This window comes from Kogia breviceps, chromosome 10, assembly GCF_026419965.1.
Source record: "Kogia breviceps isolate mKogBre1 chromosome 10, mKogBre1 haplotype 1, whole genome shotgun sequence".
Taxonomy (NCBI): domain Eukaryota; kingdom Metazoa; phylum Chordata; class Mammalia; order Artiodactyla; family Physeteridae; genus Kogia; species Kogia breviceps.
The window spans coordinates 65,276,214-65,291,453 of NC_081319.1; the positions used below are offsets into that span (position 1 = coordinate 65,276,214).

General features: G+C 35.1%; 1 protein-coding gene across 3 annotated transcripts in view; it reads left to right on the plus strand.

Annotated features, from left to right (window-relative positions):
• The window catches only part of COL21A1 (collagen type XXI alpha 1 chain), a 189,874-nt gene that overhangs the window by 161,922 nt on the left and 12,712 nt on the right, over nucleotides 1-15,240 (plus strand). For all 3 annotated transcript variants that reach the window (XM_059075954.2, XM_067043129.1, XM_059075953.2), the window contains 4 exons: nucleotides 7,559-7,603; nucleotides 9,733-9,786; nucleotides 11,397-11,450; nucleotides 14,330-14,383. In XM_059075954.2, coding sequence (XP_058931937.1) covers nucleotides 7,559-7,603; nucleotides 9,733-9,786; nucleotides 11,397-11,450; nucleotides 14,330-14,383 — 207 coding nt within the window. The remainder of the gene's footprint in view (nucleotides 1-7,558; nucleotides 7,604-9,732; nucleotides 9,787-11,396; nucleotides 11,451-14,329; nucleotides 14,384-15,240) is intronic.

Genomic DNA, 15,240 nt, shown 5'->3' on the forward strand with positions numbered 1-15,240 from the left:
TTGTTTATTTTTGCTTTTGTTGCCCTTAACTTGAGGAGACAGGTCCAAAAAAGTATTGCCAGGACCAGTGTCAAAGAGCTTACTGCCTTTGTTTTCTTCTAGGAGTTTTATGGTTTCAGGTCTTACATTTAAGTCTTTAATCCATTTCAAATTCATGGTGTAAGAAAGTGGTCCACTTTGATTATTTTTCATGTAGCTGTACAGTTTTCCCAATATCAATTATTGAAGAGGCTTTCTTTTCCCCACTATATTCTTGACTCCTTAGTTGTAAATTAATTGACCATGTAAGTGTGGGTTTCTTTTTTGGCTCTTTTGTGCCAGTACCACACTGTTATGATTACCATAGCTTTCCAGTACAGTTTGAAATCAGGGAGCATTATACCTCCAGCTTTGTTCTTCTTTCTTAAGATTGCTTCATCTATTCAGTGTCTTTTGTGGTTCCATGTAAATTTTAGGTTTATTTGTTCAAGTTCTGTGAGAAAGCCCTTTTGACATTTTCTTAGAGATTGCATTGAATCTGTACATTTCTTTGGATAGTATGGACATTTTAACAATATTAATTCTTCCAACCATGAACATGGTATATCTTTCCACTTATTTGTATCATCTTCAATTTCTTTCCCTAATGCCTTACAGTTTTCAGAGTACAGGTCTTTCACTTCCTTGGTTAAAATTATTCCTAGGTCTTTTATTCTTTTTGATGCAATTGTAAATGGGATTGTTTTCTTAATTTCTGTTTCTGCTAGTTCTTTATTAGTATAAAGAAATTCAAAGATTTCTGTACAGTTGACCCTTAAATAATGAGGGAATTAGGAGCACCAGCACTCCACTCAGTCAAAAATCTGCATATAACTTTTAGTTGGCCCTCTACTTACTCAGTTCCTTCATATCTGTATCCAAATTCCACATCCTTGGATTTGGCCAACTGCAGATCATATAGTATTTACTATTGAAAAAAGTCTTCATATAAGTGTACCTGTGCAGTTCAATCTAGCGTTCCTCAAGGTAACCGTATAGTAATTTTGTATCCTGCAACTTTACTGAATTCATTGATGAGTTCTAATTGTTTTTCAGTGGAGATTTAGGGTTTTCCATATATAGTATGTCATCTGCAAATAGTGACAGTTTTACTTCTCTTCCAATTTGTATACTTTTTTTCTCTTTTTCTTATCTAATTGGACTTCCAGTACTATATTGAAAAAAAGTGGAGAGACTGGGCATCCTTGTCTTATTCCTGATCTTACAGGAAAAGCTTTCAGCTTTTCACTTTGAGTATGATGTGGGTTTGTCATATATGGACTTTCTTACGTTAAGGTATGTTCCCTCTATAACCACTTTGTAGAGATAGGAACATTTGTTCATTTACATTTAAAGTAATTTTGATAAGTATACTTATTGCCATTTCGTTAATTGTTTTCTCGTTGTTTTTATAGTTCTTCTCTGTTTCTTTCTTCCTCTCGTGTCTCTTCCCTTTTGATATGATGGCTTTCTTTAGTGTTATGTTTGCATTTCTCTTTATTTTCTGTGTATCTCTTACAGGTTTTTGGTTTGTATTTACCATGAAGTTCATATATAACAACCTATGTATATAGCAGTCTATTTTAAGTTGATGGTTGTTTAAGTTGGAGCACATTCAAAAAGCACTACATTTTTACTCCCCCAACCATGTTTTATGTTTTTGATGTCATATTTTACATCTTTTTATTTTGTATATCACTTAACTCTTTTAGATATTATGATTTCACTGCTTTTGTCTTTAAAATTCATACTAGCTTTATAGTCGGTGATCTACTACCTTTACTATGTTTGCCTTTAACATTGAGATTTTTTTTCTTTCATAATTTTCTTGTTTCTAGTGATGACCTTTTTTTTTTTTTTCTGTTTAAAGAAGTCCCCTTAGCATTTCTTGTAAGGTTGATTTAGTGGTGATGAACTCCGTTAGCTTTCACTTGTCTGGAAACTCATTATCTCGCCTTCATTTCTGAATGATAACCTGGCAGGGTAGAGTATTCTTTGTAGTAAGTTTTTTTCCTTTCAGTACTTTGAATATATTGTGCCAGTCCTTTCTGACCTGTAAAGTTTCTGTTGTAAAAGCTGATAGTATTATGGAGATCCCCTTGCGTGTAACTATTTGCTTTTCTCTTGCTGCTTTTAAGATTCTCTCTTTAATTTTTGATATCTTAATTACAATGTGTCTTTGGATTCATCTTGTTTGTGACTCTCTGTGCTTCCTGGACTTGGTGTCTCTTTCCTTTGCCAGATTAGGGAAATATTCAGCTGTTATTTCTGTGAATATATTCTCTATCCATTTCTCTCTCTCTTCTCCCTCTGGAACCCCTATAATGCAAATGCTAGTATGCTTGATGTTGTCCAAGAGGTCCCTGAAACTATCCTCATTTGTGTGTGTGTGAGTGTGTGTGTGTGTGTGTGTGTGTGTGTGTGTCTTTTTTGCTGTTTCCACTACCTTGTCTTCCAGATCACTGATTCTTCTGCATCCTCTAATCTGCTGTTGATTCCCTCTAGTATATTTTTCACTTCAGTTATTGTATTCTTCTGTTCTGATTGGTTCTTTTTTATATTTTCTGTCTCTTTATTGAAGGTGTCACTGAGTTCAACCATTCTTCTCCAGAGTTCAATGAGCAGCTTTAAGACTATTACTTTGAACACTTTATCTGGTAAATTGCTTATCTCCATTTCATTTAGTTCTTTTTCTGAGGTTATGTCTTCTTCTTTCACGTGGAAGGTATTCCTTCATCTCTTCATTTTGCCTAAGTCTCTATGTATGTTTCTATGTATTAGGTATAACAGGTACATCTCTTGGTCTTGAAAGAGTGGTCTTATGTACAAGATGTCCCATGGGGCCCAGTGGTGCAGTCCCCTCTGTTCACCAGAGCCAGGTGCTCCTAGAGTATTCCCTGTGTGGGTCACATATGTCCTCTTGTTGTGGTTGGGCTGTGATTGCTGCAGGCACCCTGGTGTGCAGGTCTGGCCCCCTGGAGCAGGAACTGCTTTGGAGGGGAGCTGGGGCAGTCTGCTGGGCATGATGGGGTGGGAGCTGCTTTAAAGGAGCTAGCCTGGGCAGGTCCTCTGGGGATTGCTGGGCTGGGATGCATGGTGTTAGCTAGGTTGATGGAGAATGACAGAAGTGGTGCCCACCACCCCCAGGCCAGCTAGGTAGAAGGAGAGTAAAAAAGAATGATGCCTGTCAGTGCTTCTGTCCCCAGAGCAAGTTCGAACAGATCCCTGTCCTTCCAGCACCTGCCATAAAATTAGTCAGTGAATCTCCTTCTCCTATGATACAGTTTAAGCTGCTGTGTCTGTGCTGGGATTTGGAGTGAGTGTAACCGCACTGGTTTTCAAAGCCAGGAATTATGGGGTTCATTGTCCCAGTGCAGGGCCTCAGGCTGGGAAGCCTTACATGGGGCTCACACCCCTCACTCTCCGGGGGCACCTCTCCAGCTGTGATACCCCTCCCACTTGTGGGTCTTCACAATGGGGATGTGGGTTCTAACTAGGCTGCTTCTTTGCCTCTCGATGTGTGGCCTTTTCTTTTTGTTCTTAGTTGTAGAAGGTCTGTCCAGCTAGTCTTCAGGTTGTTCTCAGAGATGGTTGTTCCATATGTAGTTGTGGTTTTTGTGTGTCCATGAGAGGAGGTGAGCTCAGGATCTTTCTAATTTTCCATCTTGATCCTGGAACCCCATAGTAGTATTTTTCTATAATCAAAGTCAGCCAAACATGAAGCGGCAAGGATAATGAATGAGGGGCAATGAAAACCTGTTGGTGCCTCCCAGTGGGAAGCCTTAGATTGCCAAAGTCATCTTGAATACAGTGTAAACTTTGGGGAATGAGGTAGACAAAGGCAAGGTGGAAAGACATGTTAAAAAAAAAAAAAAGATATACTCAAAATGGAGGAGGACAGATTTTGAGACATGGAAAAGAATTGACTTCATCTATTTTGTGACTTTCAAAGGTCAGGAAGGAGCTGTGAAAAGTCATGAAAATTTGTTCATTTTAGTCCCAGCACTGAGCTAAGTGCTTGTGAAAGCCAATTCATATAATGTAACAACCCTAGAGCTAAGTTCTTTTATTTTTTTCCCCATGTATAAGATGGGGACACTGAGGTTACAGTTTAAATAACTGGGCTGGAGTCAATCAGCACGAGATAATTGGCTAGCTGACTCCAGCATTAAACTTTTAACTGCCTCTAGTATGCTCTTTATTAATAATGATTGTAATCTTTGTAGCTAATAAGAATGATACTTTCAACATATGTGTTTTGCATTCACTGCATCTTTAATAATGAGCAAATCACTTTTTGATATAATAGAAGAAAACATAATATGCTTCTAATATTTTGACAACTGTATGATATTAAATATCTCTACAACTATGTAGAAAGGTTGAAATTTTTGATTTAAAAATACCATTAGTTGATTAGATTTGTTTTAAGCACATTGAAATTATTGCAATACTTAACAGCAGATTTGATCCAAGATGCTCTAGTTTCAGGAGTAAAGTATTCCATTGCATGTGGAAAAGTATAAAGTGATATCCTGCCTTTTCTAAGTAATGCATCATAGACACATTTCCTTTATTATAAAGTGGTCTCTAGGAAATAGGGGCCAAACCCTTTATTCTAAATTATGTATTTCTATTTTTAATGACTTTTTTGTTATACAACAATGGTTTAATGGTTACAGAGAAGCTTCTAGAACATTTTTTCATGTCAGCATTCTTTCACCACAGCATTACACAGGATTTTCCATTTGATTTTCTGCTCTTCCTTAAACCCATACTGAAATCACAGAAGTGGAGGAAATATGTCCCTTTATTCTCACCAAATGAAATTCTTGCTTCTGTCTTTACTTACACATGTTCACAGTTGCCCGAACACAAAACCACACAGGCCAAAAATGAAATATAAAATAGTTTGCTTGGAAAAACATTTACTGTATGAAGTAATTGTTGCTAAATACTTTTGGATCAACAAACTGGTAACTTTCAAATGGTTTTGAATAATATTTCTACTAATGTAATTGGCAAAGTTTAGTCAATTTCAATGAATGTATTGGGAACCCAGGAAAATATTGTCTAGGAGAATTTTATTAACTAATATAGCTCTGAGTGATTTCAGTTCTTCTGGTGAACCTCTCTCTCAACAGTTTTTTATTCCATGCATGCTCATGGCATTATATTAGTTTTGCCAAGAATTGCTTTTATAAATCAGTTTTACATTTTGTTTTAAAATATTATATAGTTTTATGTATTTTTTGCTTGGTATTTATAAAGTAAGTGTTTAGTAGTCCTTGGTATAGTTGGACCTAGAAGACATTATGACTTTTTTTCATATCTATGACATATATTCATGTTTTACTAACTTATGAACACAGGCAGTAGGAAAAGGGATCTATTTTTTTCCTAATCTGAGATCCCCCCAAATACTCTCAATATTGGATATGTTGAAATAATGTAAGATTTGTGGCTATGTCCTAATGCAAACCATGCTCAGAGTTAGAATTATTCAGATAAAAGGTGTTAAATGGAATTCAGGGAGTGACCTGGGTTCGGGGGTGTTTTCAAGAGCTCCTGGGAGGTGAGGCCAGGGCACTGCTTGGGCATAATTTTATTTTTCCCCAGAGTTAGAATATAGCCTTGCTGACAGTGGGATTGGCTGCAAAACAAGAATTACTAATTCCTACTAATATAGATTGTGTAAGAGCATTGAAACTTGATTAGGGTTGAAACCTTAAGTAACAAAGAGTTCTGTGCAGCACGAAATCCAGCTTCTCAGGTCTGAGAAGTATCAGGGCAACTGCAGGATCACTTTAGAGATTCTTGGGGCCAAGCAACACGGCATTGACACAGCTGCAGAACCACGTATGGCCACCTTGCATCAGATAAGATTCTACAGACAGATTTTATTTGAATTTCATTTAAATTCAGAACTTAACCATTATGGTGAGTTTGTATGAGTGTGTATTTGAATGAGAGTTGATTCTGGGTGGTTTCATGCCAAATCATGGTCTATTGAAGTGGAAGCCTTTATTTTGAACAATATTGACTTTGATTGTGTTGAGAGTATGCATTTTCTGCCTTAGAAAGGATACAATTTGTTTCACTCTGTTTTCTTTATATTCGTAACTCAGTTATTTACTCTTGCTTTATGTTTAGAGTGCTGATAGAGTATACTGTGCTTATGTTTTATAATGTTACTTTAAATTTTTATATCGTTTTATGTTATTCTCTAGTTAGTATGTTTATAAAGCAACCAGAACGCTAGTCCCTTGTTGATGGGAGTTGGTCTCATACAACTTTTCTCTGCAAAGGAGGTAGTACCATGGCAAACTAATTAAGCTAAATTGGATCAAACTGAATTCCAATTTATCATTTAAGTTTGGATCTTAAGACTAGAACTATGTGCCATATCTTGCACTGTAATTGTGGCTACCGCATGGACCAATATTGTATTAATAGTCAAGATTTGAAAATCAAAACAATGGCAGACTTTCCCTGTTGTTGAAGATACTTGATCTAGTTGCCCTGATTTACTGAGGACCACTGCTGTTCTTTGAAAGCCCTGAAGATGCAGAGGGCTTTCAAAGAAATACTGATGGTGCCCAATTTCCCTGTCCTTTGAATTCCCTTTTTTGCCGAAGTCAATACATATATATGTGTGTATGTATATATATATATATATATATATATATAAAGATGTTATTCATTATTCAATTGAAGTATCATCAAGAAAGGAGCTAAGAAAAATGAATAAGAAATAAAAATTAATTAGTATCATCACGTTTGTTTGGGGTGATAAATGATCATTTTGGAAAATGCAGTGAATGACAATAGAACTGCTTTCCCATTATTAAAGGTGCTTACATTATTCTCAAATTCAGACAATTAGCATTAATTTTCTCTAAATCTTGCTAGTGAACTCATACATTTGGGCTCAGCCATGTGAAAGAGTTCTCTATTTCTTTCTTTCTGTCTCTCTACAAACTGGTCTGCATATGCTCCACAATTTTATCAGCAAGGGAATCATTAGGAGAAAGATTGCCATATCTTATACAAGGAGTTAGGTTCCTGTGTGTTTCAAGGCTCAATTTGGAGGAAATTATTTAGTTTCATTAGTTTTCAGTTATGATTGTGACTATGAGGGCCTTTGGAACTGTTGTACAGAATCTGAACTCCTATGATCTGACAGTCTTTTTGCATTAATCATTATAAGTAACATAAGAAAGTGTTCAAATGAAATATCCTTCTTATTTTATCACTTACGTTGGTCTGAAAGAAGAGCCAAGATTAGTATCTTCATAGCTTCTTTTTTTTAAAGTCTGTATTTAAAACTTTAAATATCAGTAGATGTTCATATAATATTAAATCTCATAAATTTTTTCTTTTCCAAAATTTGATTAATATAAGTAGTGGTTTCATGTAGTCAAGAGATACATTTGATGATTTGCATTATTTACAAGTTAAAACTCCAATTATGGCCTATTCTTCTTTAATGATACAGTCTAAATCTTTTAAATTAAAAATCTACTTTATTTCTTTTTAGGGAATCCCAGGATTTCCTGGAAACCAAGGATTAATGGGACAAAAAGTAAGTACTAATGAAAGTTGAAAGATTTGGGCCTGGAATCTGATTATGAAAAGGGCAAAGTGGTGGTGTCTCTTCACATAGAATACATTTTACCACATTCATGGCAACAGTTAATGGTTCAAACATGATATAATTTCAGAAGCTATTATTTTGGCCTAACAATTAGTTTTTGTTGTTGTTTTATACAGATATAAATTTGGGTTTACATACATGCTTTCTATTTTACTTAGTTACTTTCTATCTTGTGCTCTTAGACCATACTTTTGGGATAATTGTACTACTTCCTGAACTGTATTTTTAGAAATTCTTTTAGTACAAATACTTTGGTTATAAACTTTCAGTTTTTATTCAATTACCAATATGTTTTTGAGAGAAGATTTTGTAGTGTATACAATTCAAGATTGATGATTATTTCCTCTTAATACACTGAAATGTTTCTACTGTCATTTCCTGGCTTCCATGGTTAACTATAAAAAATCTGCTCTTGTTCTAATCACCATTCTTTTGTAAGTGACCTGTCCCTTCTTTGGGGATTCTTTTAAGGTATTTTATTTGTTTTTAGTGTTCTTAAAACTCACTGTGATATATCTAGATATGGATTTCTCTTTATTCATCCGGGTGGGAATTTAGTTTGCTTCCTGGCTCTGTAGAATTATTTCCATTATCTCTGGAAGACATGAGCTGTTAATCTCCATGCTACTTCTCTTCATCTTCTGCACTTCCCTCTTTCTGGAATTCTAGTTAGACATATTTTATTCCTTCTAATTTTGTCCTCTACATCTCTAAATTGCTTACTTCCATATTCTTGATTCTTAAATTCTGGTTAAATTTTTTGGATATATTTTCCAGTCTGTTTATTCTCCCTTTACTGTGTCTAATCTGCTGTTTAAGCCATCAATCGATTTTTAAAAAAATCTAAACAATCATATTTTTCATTTCTATAGTTTCAAATTTTAATAACATCTTTTTATTATTTTTTAATGGAAGTATAGTTGATATATATATATATATATATATATATATATATATATATATATATATATATATATATACACATCCCTGTGCTATAACATCTTTTTATTCTTGATAGTCTAGTCTCTTGTTCTATCTTCAGTCCTAGTAGTCTTTCATGATTCCATTCTTTCATTTGTAAAGATTTCACATATAGTTCTAAATTCTCTTTCTAGCCATTCTGACAGCTGCGGTTCATTGATTTTCCTCTTGATTCTCAGTCTTCTGAGACTGAGAATCAAGTCTTCTCAGTGGTTTTCTGCCTCTCCTGTCTTAATTGTTGATGCTGAGCTCATTGCTTCATCTTAGTTAGTGGGCATCCTGTCAGCCTAACTGGGGCATGGAGAGCCTCCTGCTGGTAGCCACGGGTACCATTTCAGTGCCCTCATAGTCCTGAGCCATTGTAGGTACTAAAGATTCCTGCCCTCTCCCCATGGCTGGCCCAGTGTTCAGTTTCCTAAAAGCTGAGCTTGTCCCCTCAGACACCTCCAGCCCTCTTGTTTCCTGCAGCTCAACTTCTAGCGAGGTTTCTGCACACTTCCAAATCCTCATAATCACAATCATAACCGAGAGTATATTTTATTAAAGTGAGGGATCTTTGAAGACTTCTCCTGCTTCTCAAAGAGGTTATTCTTTCCAGGGGTGTTGTTCTGGAATCAGAAAATCCCTTGGAGCATCAGGTCAGCCACAATCCCAAAATCTGAAGTCTAAATGCTATTAAATTATGTCCTAATTTTTCTTAATCTGTACTTACTATCATAGATTTTAAATTATGGTAAATAAGAAATTTTTTCACTTGATTCTTTTCCCTGTGTTGTCTCACCTCACCAACTGTGTGTAAACTGCTAGGTCTTCCTTTGAAAGAATAACAGTGCCGCTCCTGATTTCCTAATGAAAATATTTTCCTTAGTAATTCCACAGAACCTAGGCCTACGTCTTTAAGGTGTTAGATTCCTGATTTTTTACCTTGCATTGCTTCGTCTTACAGTAGAGGAAGGAAAGGCAGATACATTCGGCTGATTGATATTGAGTTCTCATTTCATAATGCTTTGGTAGGAAATTTCTAAATATAAATTGATACTCTGCAATTTTAAACTTGACCTGTATTTGATTTTTAGGGAGAAATTGGGCCTCCAGGACCACTAGGAAAAAAAGGAGCTCCGGGGATACCTGTATGTTAATGTCATTATTATTACTGGGGTGTTTGAAATATTGTCATTATGTACCAGGGCTTCTTATTCTGAAATTTAAAAAACTGGTGGGAGGATTCAGCAATGAGATTTTTGGGATCCACAAATTCCATGCATTTGTATGAAAAAGATTATGTTCATTTTTCTAGAGGAGTCTAGATTTCTTCAGATTCTCAAAAAGTTTTCTACCCAAATAAGGATTAAGAACCCTTACTGTAGATAAACCAGAAAACAAATATCCTAGCTAAAAAAAAAAACACTGAGTACCATGAGAAGATCTAAAACTCAATAAATATTCTTTGTTACTTTTTAGAAAATTTACAGATTTATTATACCAATGAGGGAGAATATATTCAGAACAGGTAGTATAGGAAGATCCTAAATTAGTGAACAAGTAATTTTGGAAGTTTTGGGAGTAAAGGGACATATGAGTATGATATTAGAAAGTATGATAATCCTATGGTATATAGGACTCCATAAAATATTTCTAAAAGTAAATTGTTAGAAGCAATGTGTATTTTAATCTATGAATCAAATTGCCTGTAATAGCTTTTTTTTAAGTAAAAAAAAAAGGACAGTTTATGACCTTTCATTTAATTATGTAAGTAAAAAAAGAAGATATTTTACCCAGTGAAAAGATTTGATAAGATCTTGGTGAGATTTGAATGGAATATTCTTCCTCTACCTCCATCATCAAGACCAAATTATTTTTTCATTGAAATATTAAATGAAACTTGATTATTTACCAGTATTTAAGTTAGCATCCAGAAAATGAAGGCATTGACTAGAACTTCATTGAACTTCAACAATATCTATATTTAATATTTCTAGTATTTCAAACACTATGCTATGACTAGTATATTTTACATTTTATAGTTGTAATAAATCCTGAATTGATAGCAAAGCATAGTAGTGATGACATGCTGTTTTCAATGTGACTATACTGAGATTCTGTTTTCTGATAATGCTAATTGAATATTTTTTTGCTCATCACATTTCTTTTGCTATGATTAAGAGAAAGCAAATATTTTTTTATATATGTAATAGTATTTAAATGGAATCTAAGTTAAATTAGTTCCTTGTTGCTAGAGTAGTTATCAGTGTCTTATTTTGAATTATATGGTTACTAAAAATATGGCCATTTGTAACTTGAATAGACATTCTTACATTCAGAGAAATTATTAGATTTTAATTCTTTAAAATCATTATTCAAGAAAAGAGAAAACATAAGTAAAATTGACCAAAATAACATCTATGAAGAAATCTAATTCTTGGCCATCATGAGAAAGGAAGAAAGTAGAGTGTAGAAAAAAGAAACTTTTCTTTACATTTGTCTCTTAGTAGCTCTCCAGTCATTTTTGCTATTTGTAGGTGATTTAAGCAACCAAGTTACAAGGGCTTTGCCAGCCTTCATGTTATCTTGCATAGTTTGATGCTTTATTATCCTTTATTTGGATGTGTGTAGGGATGTTTCCCATATCTTTCATTATATTTTAGTGGATTGATTATTATGGTAATGTATAACTTGAAAACTGATTATTTTAAAAATATTATTCTCTAAATTGCTTTTGCAATTTCCACTTAAAATGTAGGGTTTGATGGGAAGCGACGGCTCACCAGGTCAGCCTGGAGCCCCAGGATCTAAGGTAAAGAAAATTAACTTAACAAGATTGAGGGCTTTGTGCAAAATGACCATTTAGGTACTTCAGTCAAAGTTTTAACTACATTGATTTTATTTTGAATGTGGTTTGAATTCTATGAACAAGCACTTGTAGGAATGAAGTCTTAGGGAAAAACTAAGCATATAAAACACGCTAACGTAAAGCAGGCCTGGTTTAAGCTGGAAAAGGTCCACAATCCTGCATGACTCAGCCCTCTTCCCTTACTGGCAGCTCAGGGGACTGAGGAATACCCAGAGCTCTATGGGGCTGTGTACCCAGCCCACCATCTAGAGCATCTGTAGTGACCACTGAGGGTAACTTTACCAACTTCCAAGTCCTCTTCTTGGTTTTTTATTTAGTGGAATGTATGTGGAATTTTTATTTGTAAAATGCCTTGTAGTGAGTTTTATCCTCCCTCGGGACTGTGGATAAGATGGCACATTATCTTAACTTTCACATTTAAAATGTAAGGCATGCTTGACAATATATTTAGGTGTCAGGTGAGGTTATTCTTAAGGTAGAACTGGAACTCTGAGTACCATGATTCGACCGTTTTCTAGGTGTACAGAGTCATGTATAAGATAATTTCTTTTTATTAGAGGATCAGATTTTTATTAGAGGATCAGATGGGGTACCTTCTGGCTCAATTCAAGAAACTATTCTCGACTATTAATAAGTAGAGTCTAGGATAGCCTTCCAAAAGGAAGTGATGGAATTGCTGTTTTGGAAGCCTTCAACCTTTAACTAGACCAGGGAAATAGATCCTGACATACAAAATGAGTAGATGGCCTAATCTACTCTACTTTTAATTCTAAAGTTCCTAGAGAAAGAAATAGGATAAAATGTCATTGGAAGCCCAGTGATTAGGGAAAAGTAGCTGCCCTCTCACCAGAGGTGGACTCTGCGGGTGCTTGGAACACTGTGAGTCCTAGCAGTAGTAAGTGTGCACTTGCCAAGTGGAGGTTCTCCATCATGCTGCAAGGTCATGTTGTAAGAAAAAAATAGAGTAGTTGTATATTCCTTAAATAACTGGGGTACAGAGGACTCTCCCATGACGTTCTGGATCCTCTAATTCTTAAGAACGCAGCCTAGATTTTGTCAGCATTTTTAATTAGCCACTTAGCATCGTTGGCTCACACTGAGCTGGAGGTCAACTAAACCTGCTAGATTTTCCATAAAAGATGTTAGAACAATGTATTTGTGGCATCCACCACTTGGGTAGGTCTGCTGTTGTGGCTGGGAAGTCAAGTGGCTGATTCTAACATCACAGTTTGTTTTTACATAAATTACTGTAAAGTTTGATTTCCCTCATCTTGTCCTTCTATGATTATTTTGTTAAAAATAGATTCAAGATGTTAAAATTATACCTCTTAAATGTAATCTTTTCAGTGAAACATTTCAACTTGTTTTCACGCAGTATATTACCTCAGGTCTTAGAAAGTTTTTCTGCCAAGGGCCAGATAGGACATGTTTTAGTCTTTGAGGGCCATATAATTTCTGTTGCGGCCACTCAACTCTGCTACTGAAATGTAAAAGCAGCCTCCGTGTGGATGTGCCCATGTTTCGTACAAGTTTCTTTACAAAATGAGGTATTGGGCTGACTTAACCCACAGGCCATAATTTACTTGCCTCTATGTTACCTTATCCCTCTGGTTTTGTCAACTAATATATTTGTGAACTATGCCTTCAATAACAATTGATATAAGTTCAAGAGTAAGACAAAAAGACCTGTGTTAAGCAAGGCAAGGATGCGGCTGAAATTCTGTGGTAGATCTTTAGAAAACTTCCAATTTAGATTATCATACCTCTATTTAAAATAGCCATTGAACCATTTATAAGTCTATTTTACTCTATCATATTCCAGTTTTATAAAATATTATCTAAATGACATCAGGGTATATTAACATAATCAAGTCATGTAGCTTTGGGCAAGTCCTGTCACCTCTGAGTTTCAGCTTAATCATTTGTAAAATTAGAAAATTTAAGGAGCCATTGTTCTATGGTATAATCCTGCTGTTATGTGCTAAATGCTTTAAGTAAGTCCAAATAGTATGCTCACGTGGTTCTCAACGTGAGCTGAGAATGAAAGTGGTTCCCTTTACTGATCAGTGAGCCTGACCCGGCTCTGGGTGATCATCGCCCGCCACTTCTAGGTGTCACACCAACCTCTTTAATTATAGGTTTTTGCCACACATTGATTGGGTTGTGATTTCAGGTGTCCAAGTATATTTGAAAGCCAGAACCACCACTGACAATCTCTCCTGATGATCCAGGAGGCAGGTTGTCTTTTATAACCAATCCTCTTTTCCTATCTTACATTCTTTGCTCTGACAACTTGGTTTTGCTTTACAAATGTCTATTAGCAAAGACTGCACTGGAATCCTGAAAAAGAACGCAAACTAAAAGTTTTCTGATTCATGCTTCTTCCAAAAGCCACTCAAAAGTGCATTTGCAGCTAATTTTCTTTTTTCAGTTGCATACTGAAGATGAGTCATACAGAGAAAGCAAAACAGAGAAAGATGAAGATTTTCAACCTAGAGGATGCTATTAAGATACATGGGTCTGGCTTGTGCAGCACAAAGACCTAGCTAATTCGTGCCAGTCCCTAAAGATTGGAATCTCTCTTTTTACTTGGAGCTGCCAGCATCAAACAGGCTGGTAGAAAGCTTTATAAATATGCGGACTCACTTCCCTGCTTAAGAGAGTTTTTCTTAATAAGTAGGCTTAACATATAGATTCTATATTTCAAACAATTGGAAAGTTGAAAATGTAAAAGTTGTTTAAAATGTATTCCCTTAAGTGTCTGTATCAGATATATGGTGACTAAATTCAAAAAAATTCAAATGGTTTTGATGCATTGACAGGGAAATAAAGGTGAAACTGGACTTCAAGGGCTGCCTGGGGCTTCTGGGCTCAAGGTAATTAATTTGTTTTGAAGCATTTGGAAAGTTTTTCAAAGAAATAGGAGTTCCTCTCATCATTTGATGAGATTAACATTTGTATCCCTTAAGAAAAGATAGATGAAATGAAGGATTACCTTTTATCATAAAATTAGGTTACCTGAAAGCCAGTGGTGAATGTGGGCCAATTTAATTTCTGTTTTTTTTTTTTTATATTTTATCATAGTTTGGGTAATAAAGGCATGAAATATTCTTTAGTTTGGTTTTCTAGAATTGGTAAAATTTGGATGCTAATATGCACATCTTCTCTGGTCCAGAGAATATCACACTCTTATGTGGCTGAATGAGTGTGTGTCCCCTGGTGGTGCCGTTTCTTTGTTTGCTAATTGATGGGACTTTATTTTCAGTCTGGGAGTCACAGTTGCCTTTACCAGTTTCTTCTAAACCAAATAGTTGATGTTTATTTCAATCAGATTTTCAATTCTCTTCTAGCCTTTAAAAATCTAGAGTAATATTCAACAGCTCACAGTGAGCAAAGAGAACAGAACTTAGTTTCCACATGAGAGTGGTTTTTAGTTAATGTGACAGAGTTTGGGACTAATGGTAAAACAAATAAAGCAATACCAAAACTCCATGAAGCATATTCAGGAGCATGTCCTATCTCTTACAATTTTAACCTAAATATTGTTGATACATCATCATTATATACTTTCACATTGTAAGTCTTTTTAAGAAAAGGAAATAATCCCTATGACATGATAGGGAGTAGAAAAATAGACTATTCTTTGTTCTGAAAACGGCTCAAGTATTTATGTCTAAGAAAATAATATTCCACATATATAAAGTAAAAATCATAAATTTGCATATCTATTTAC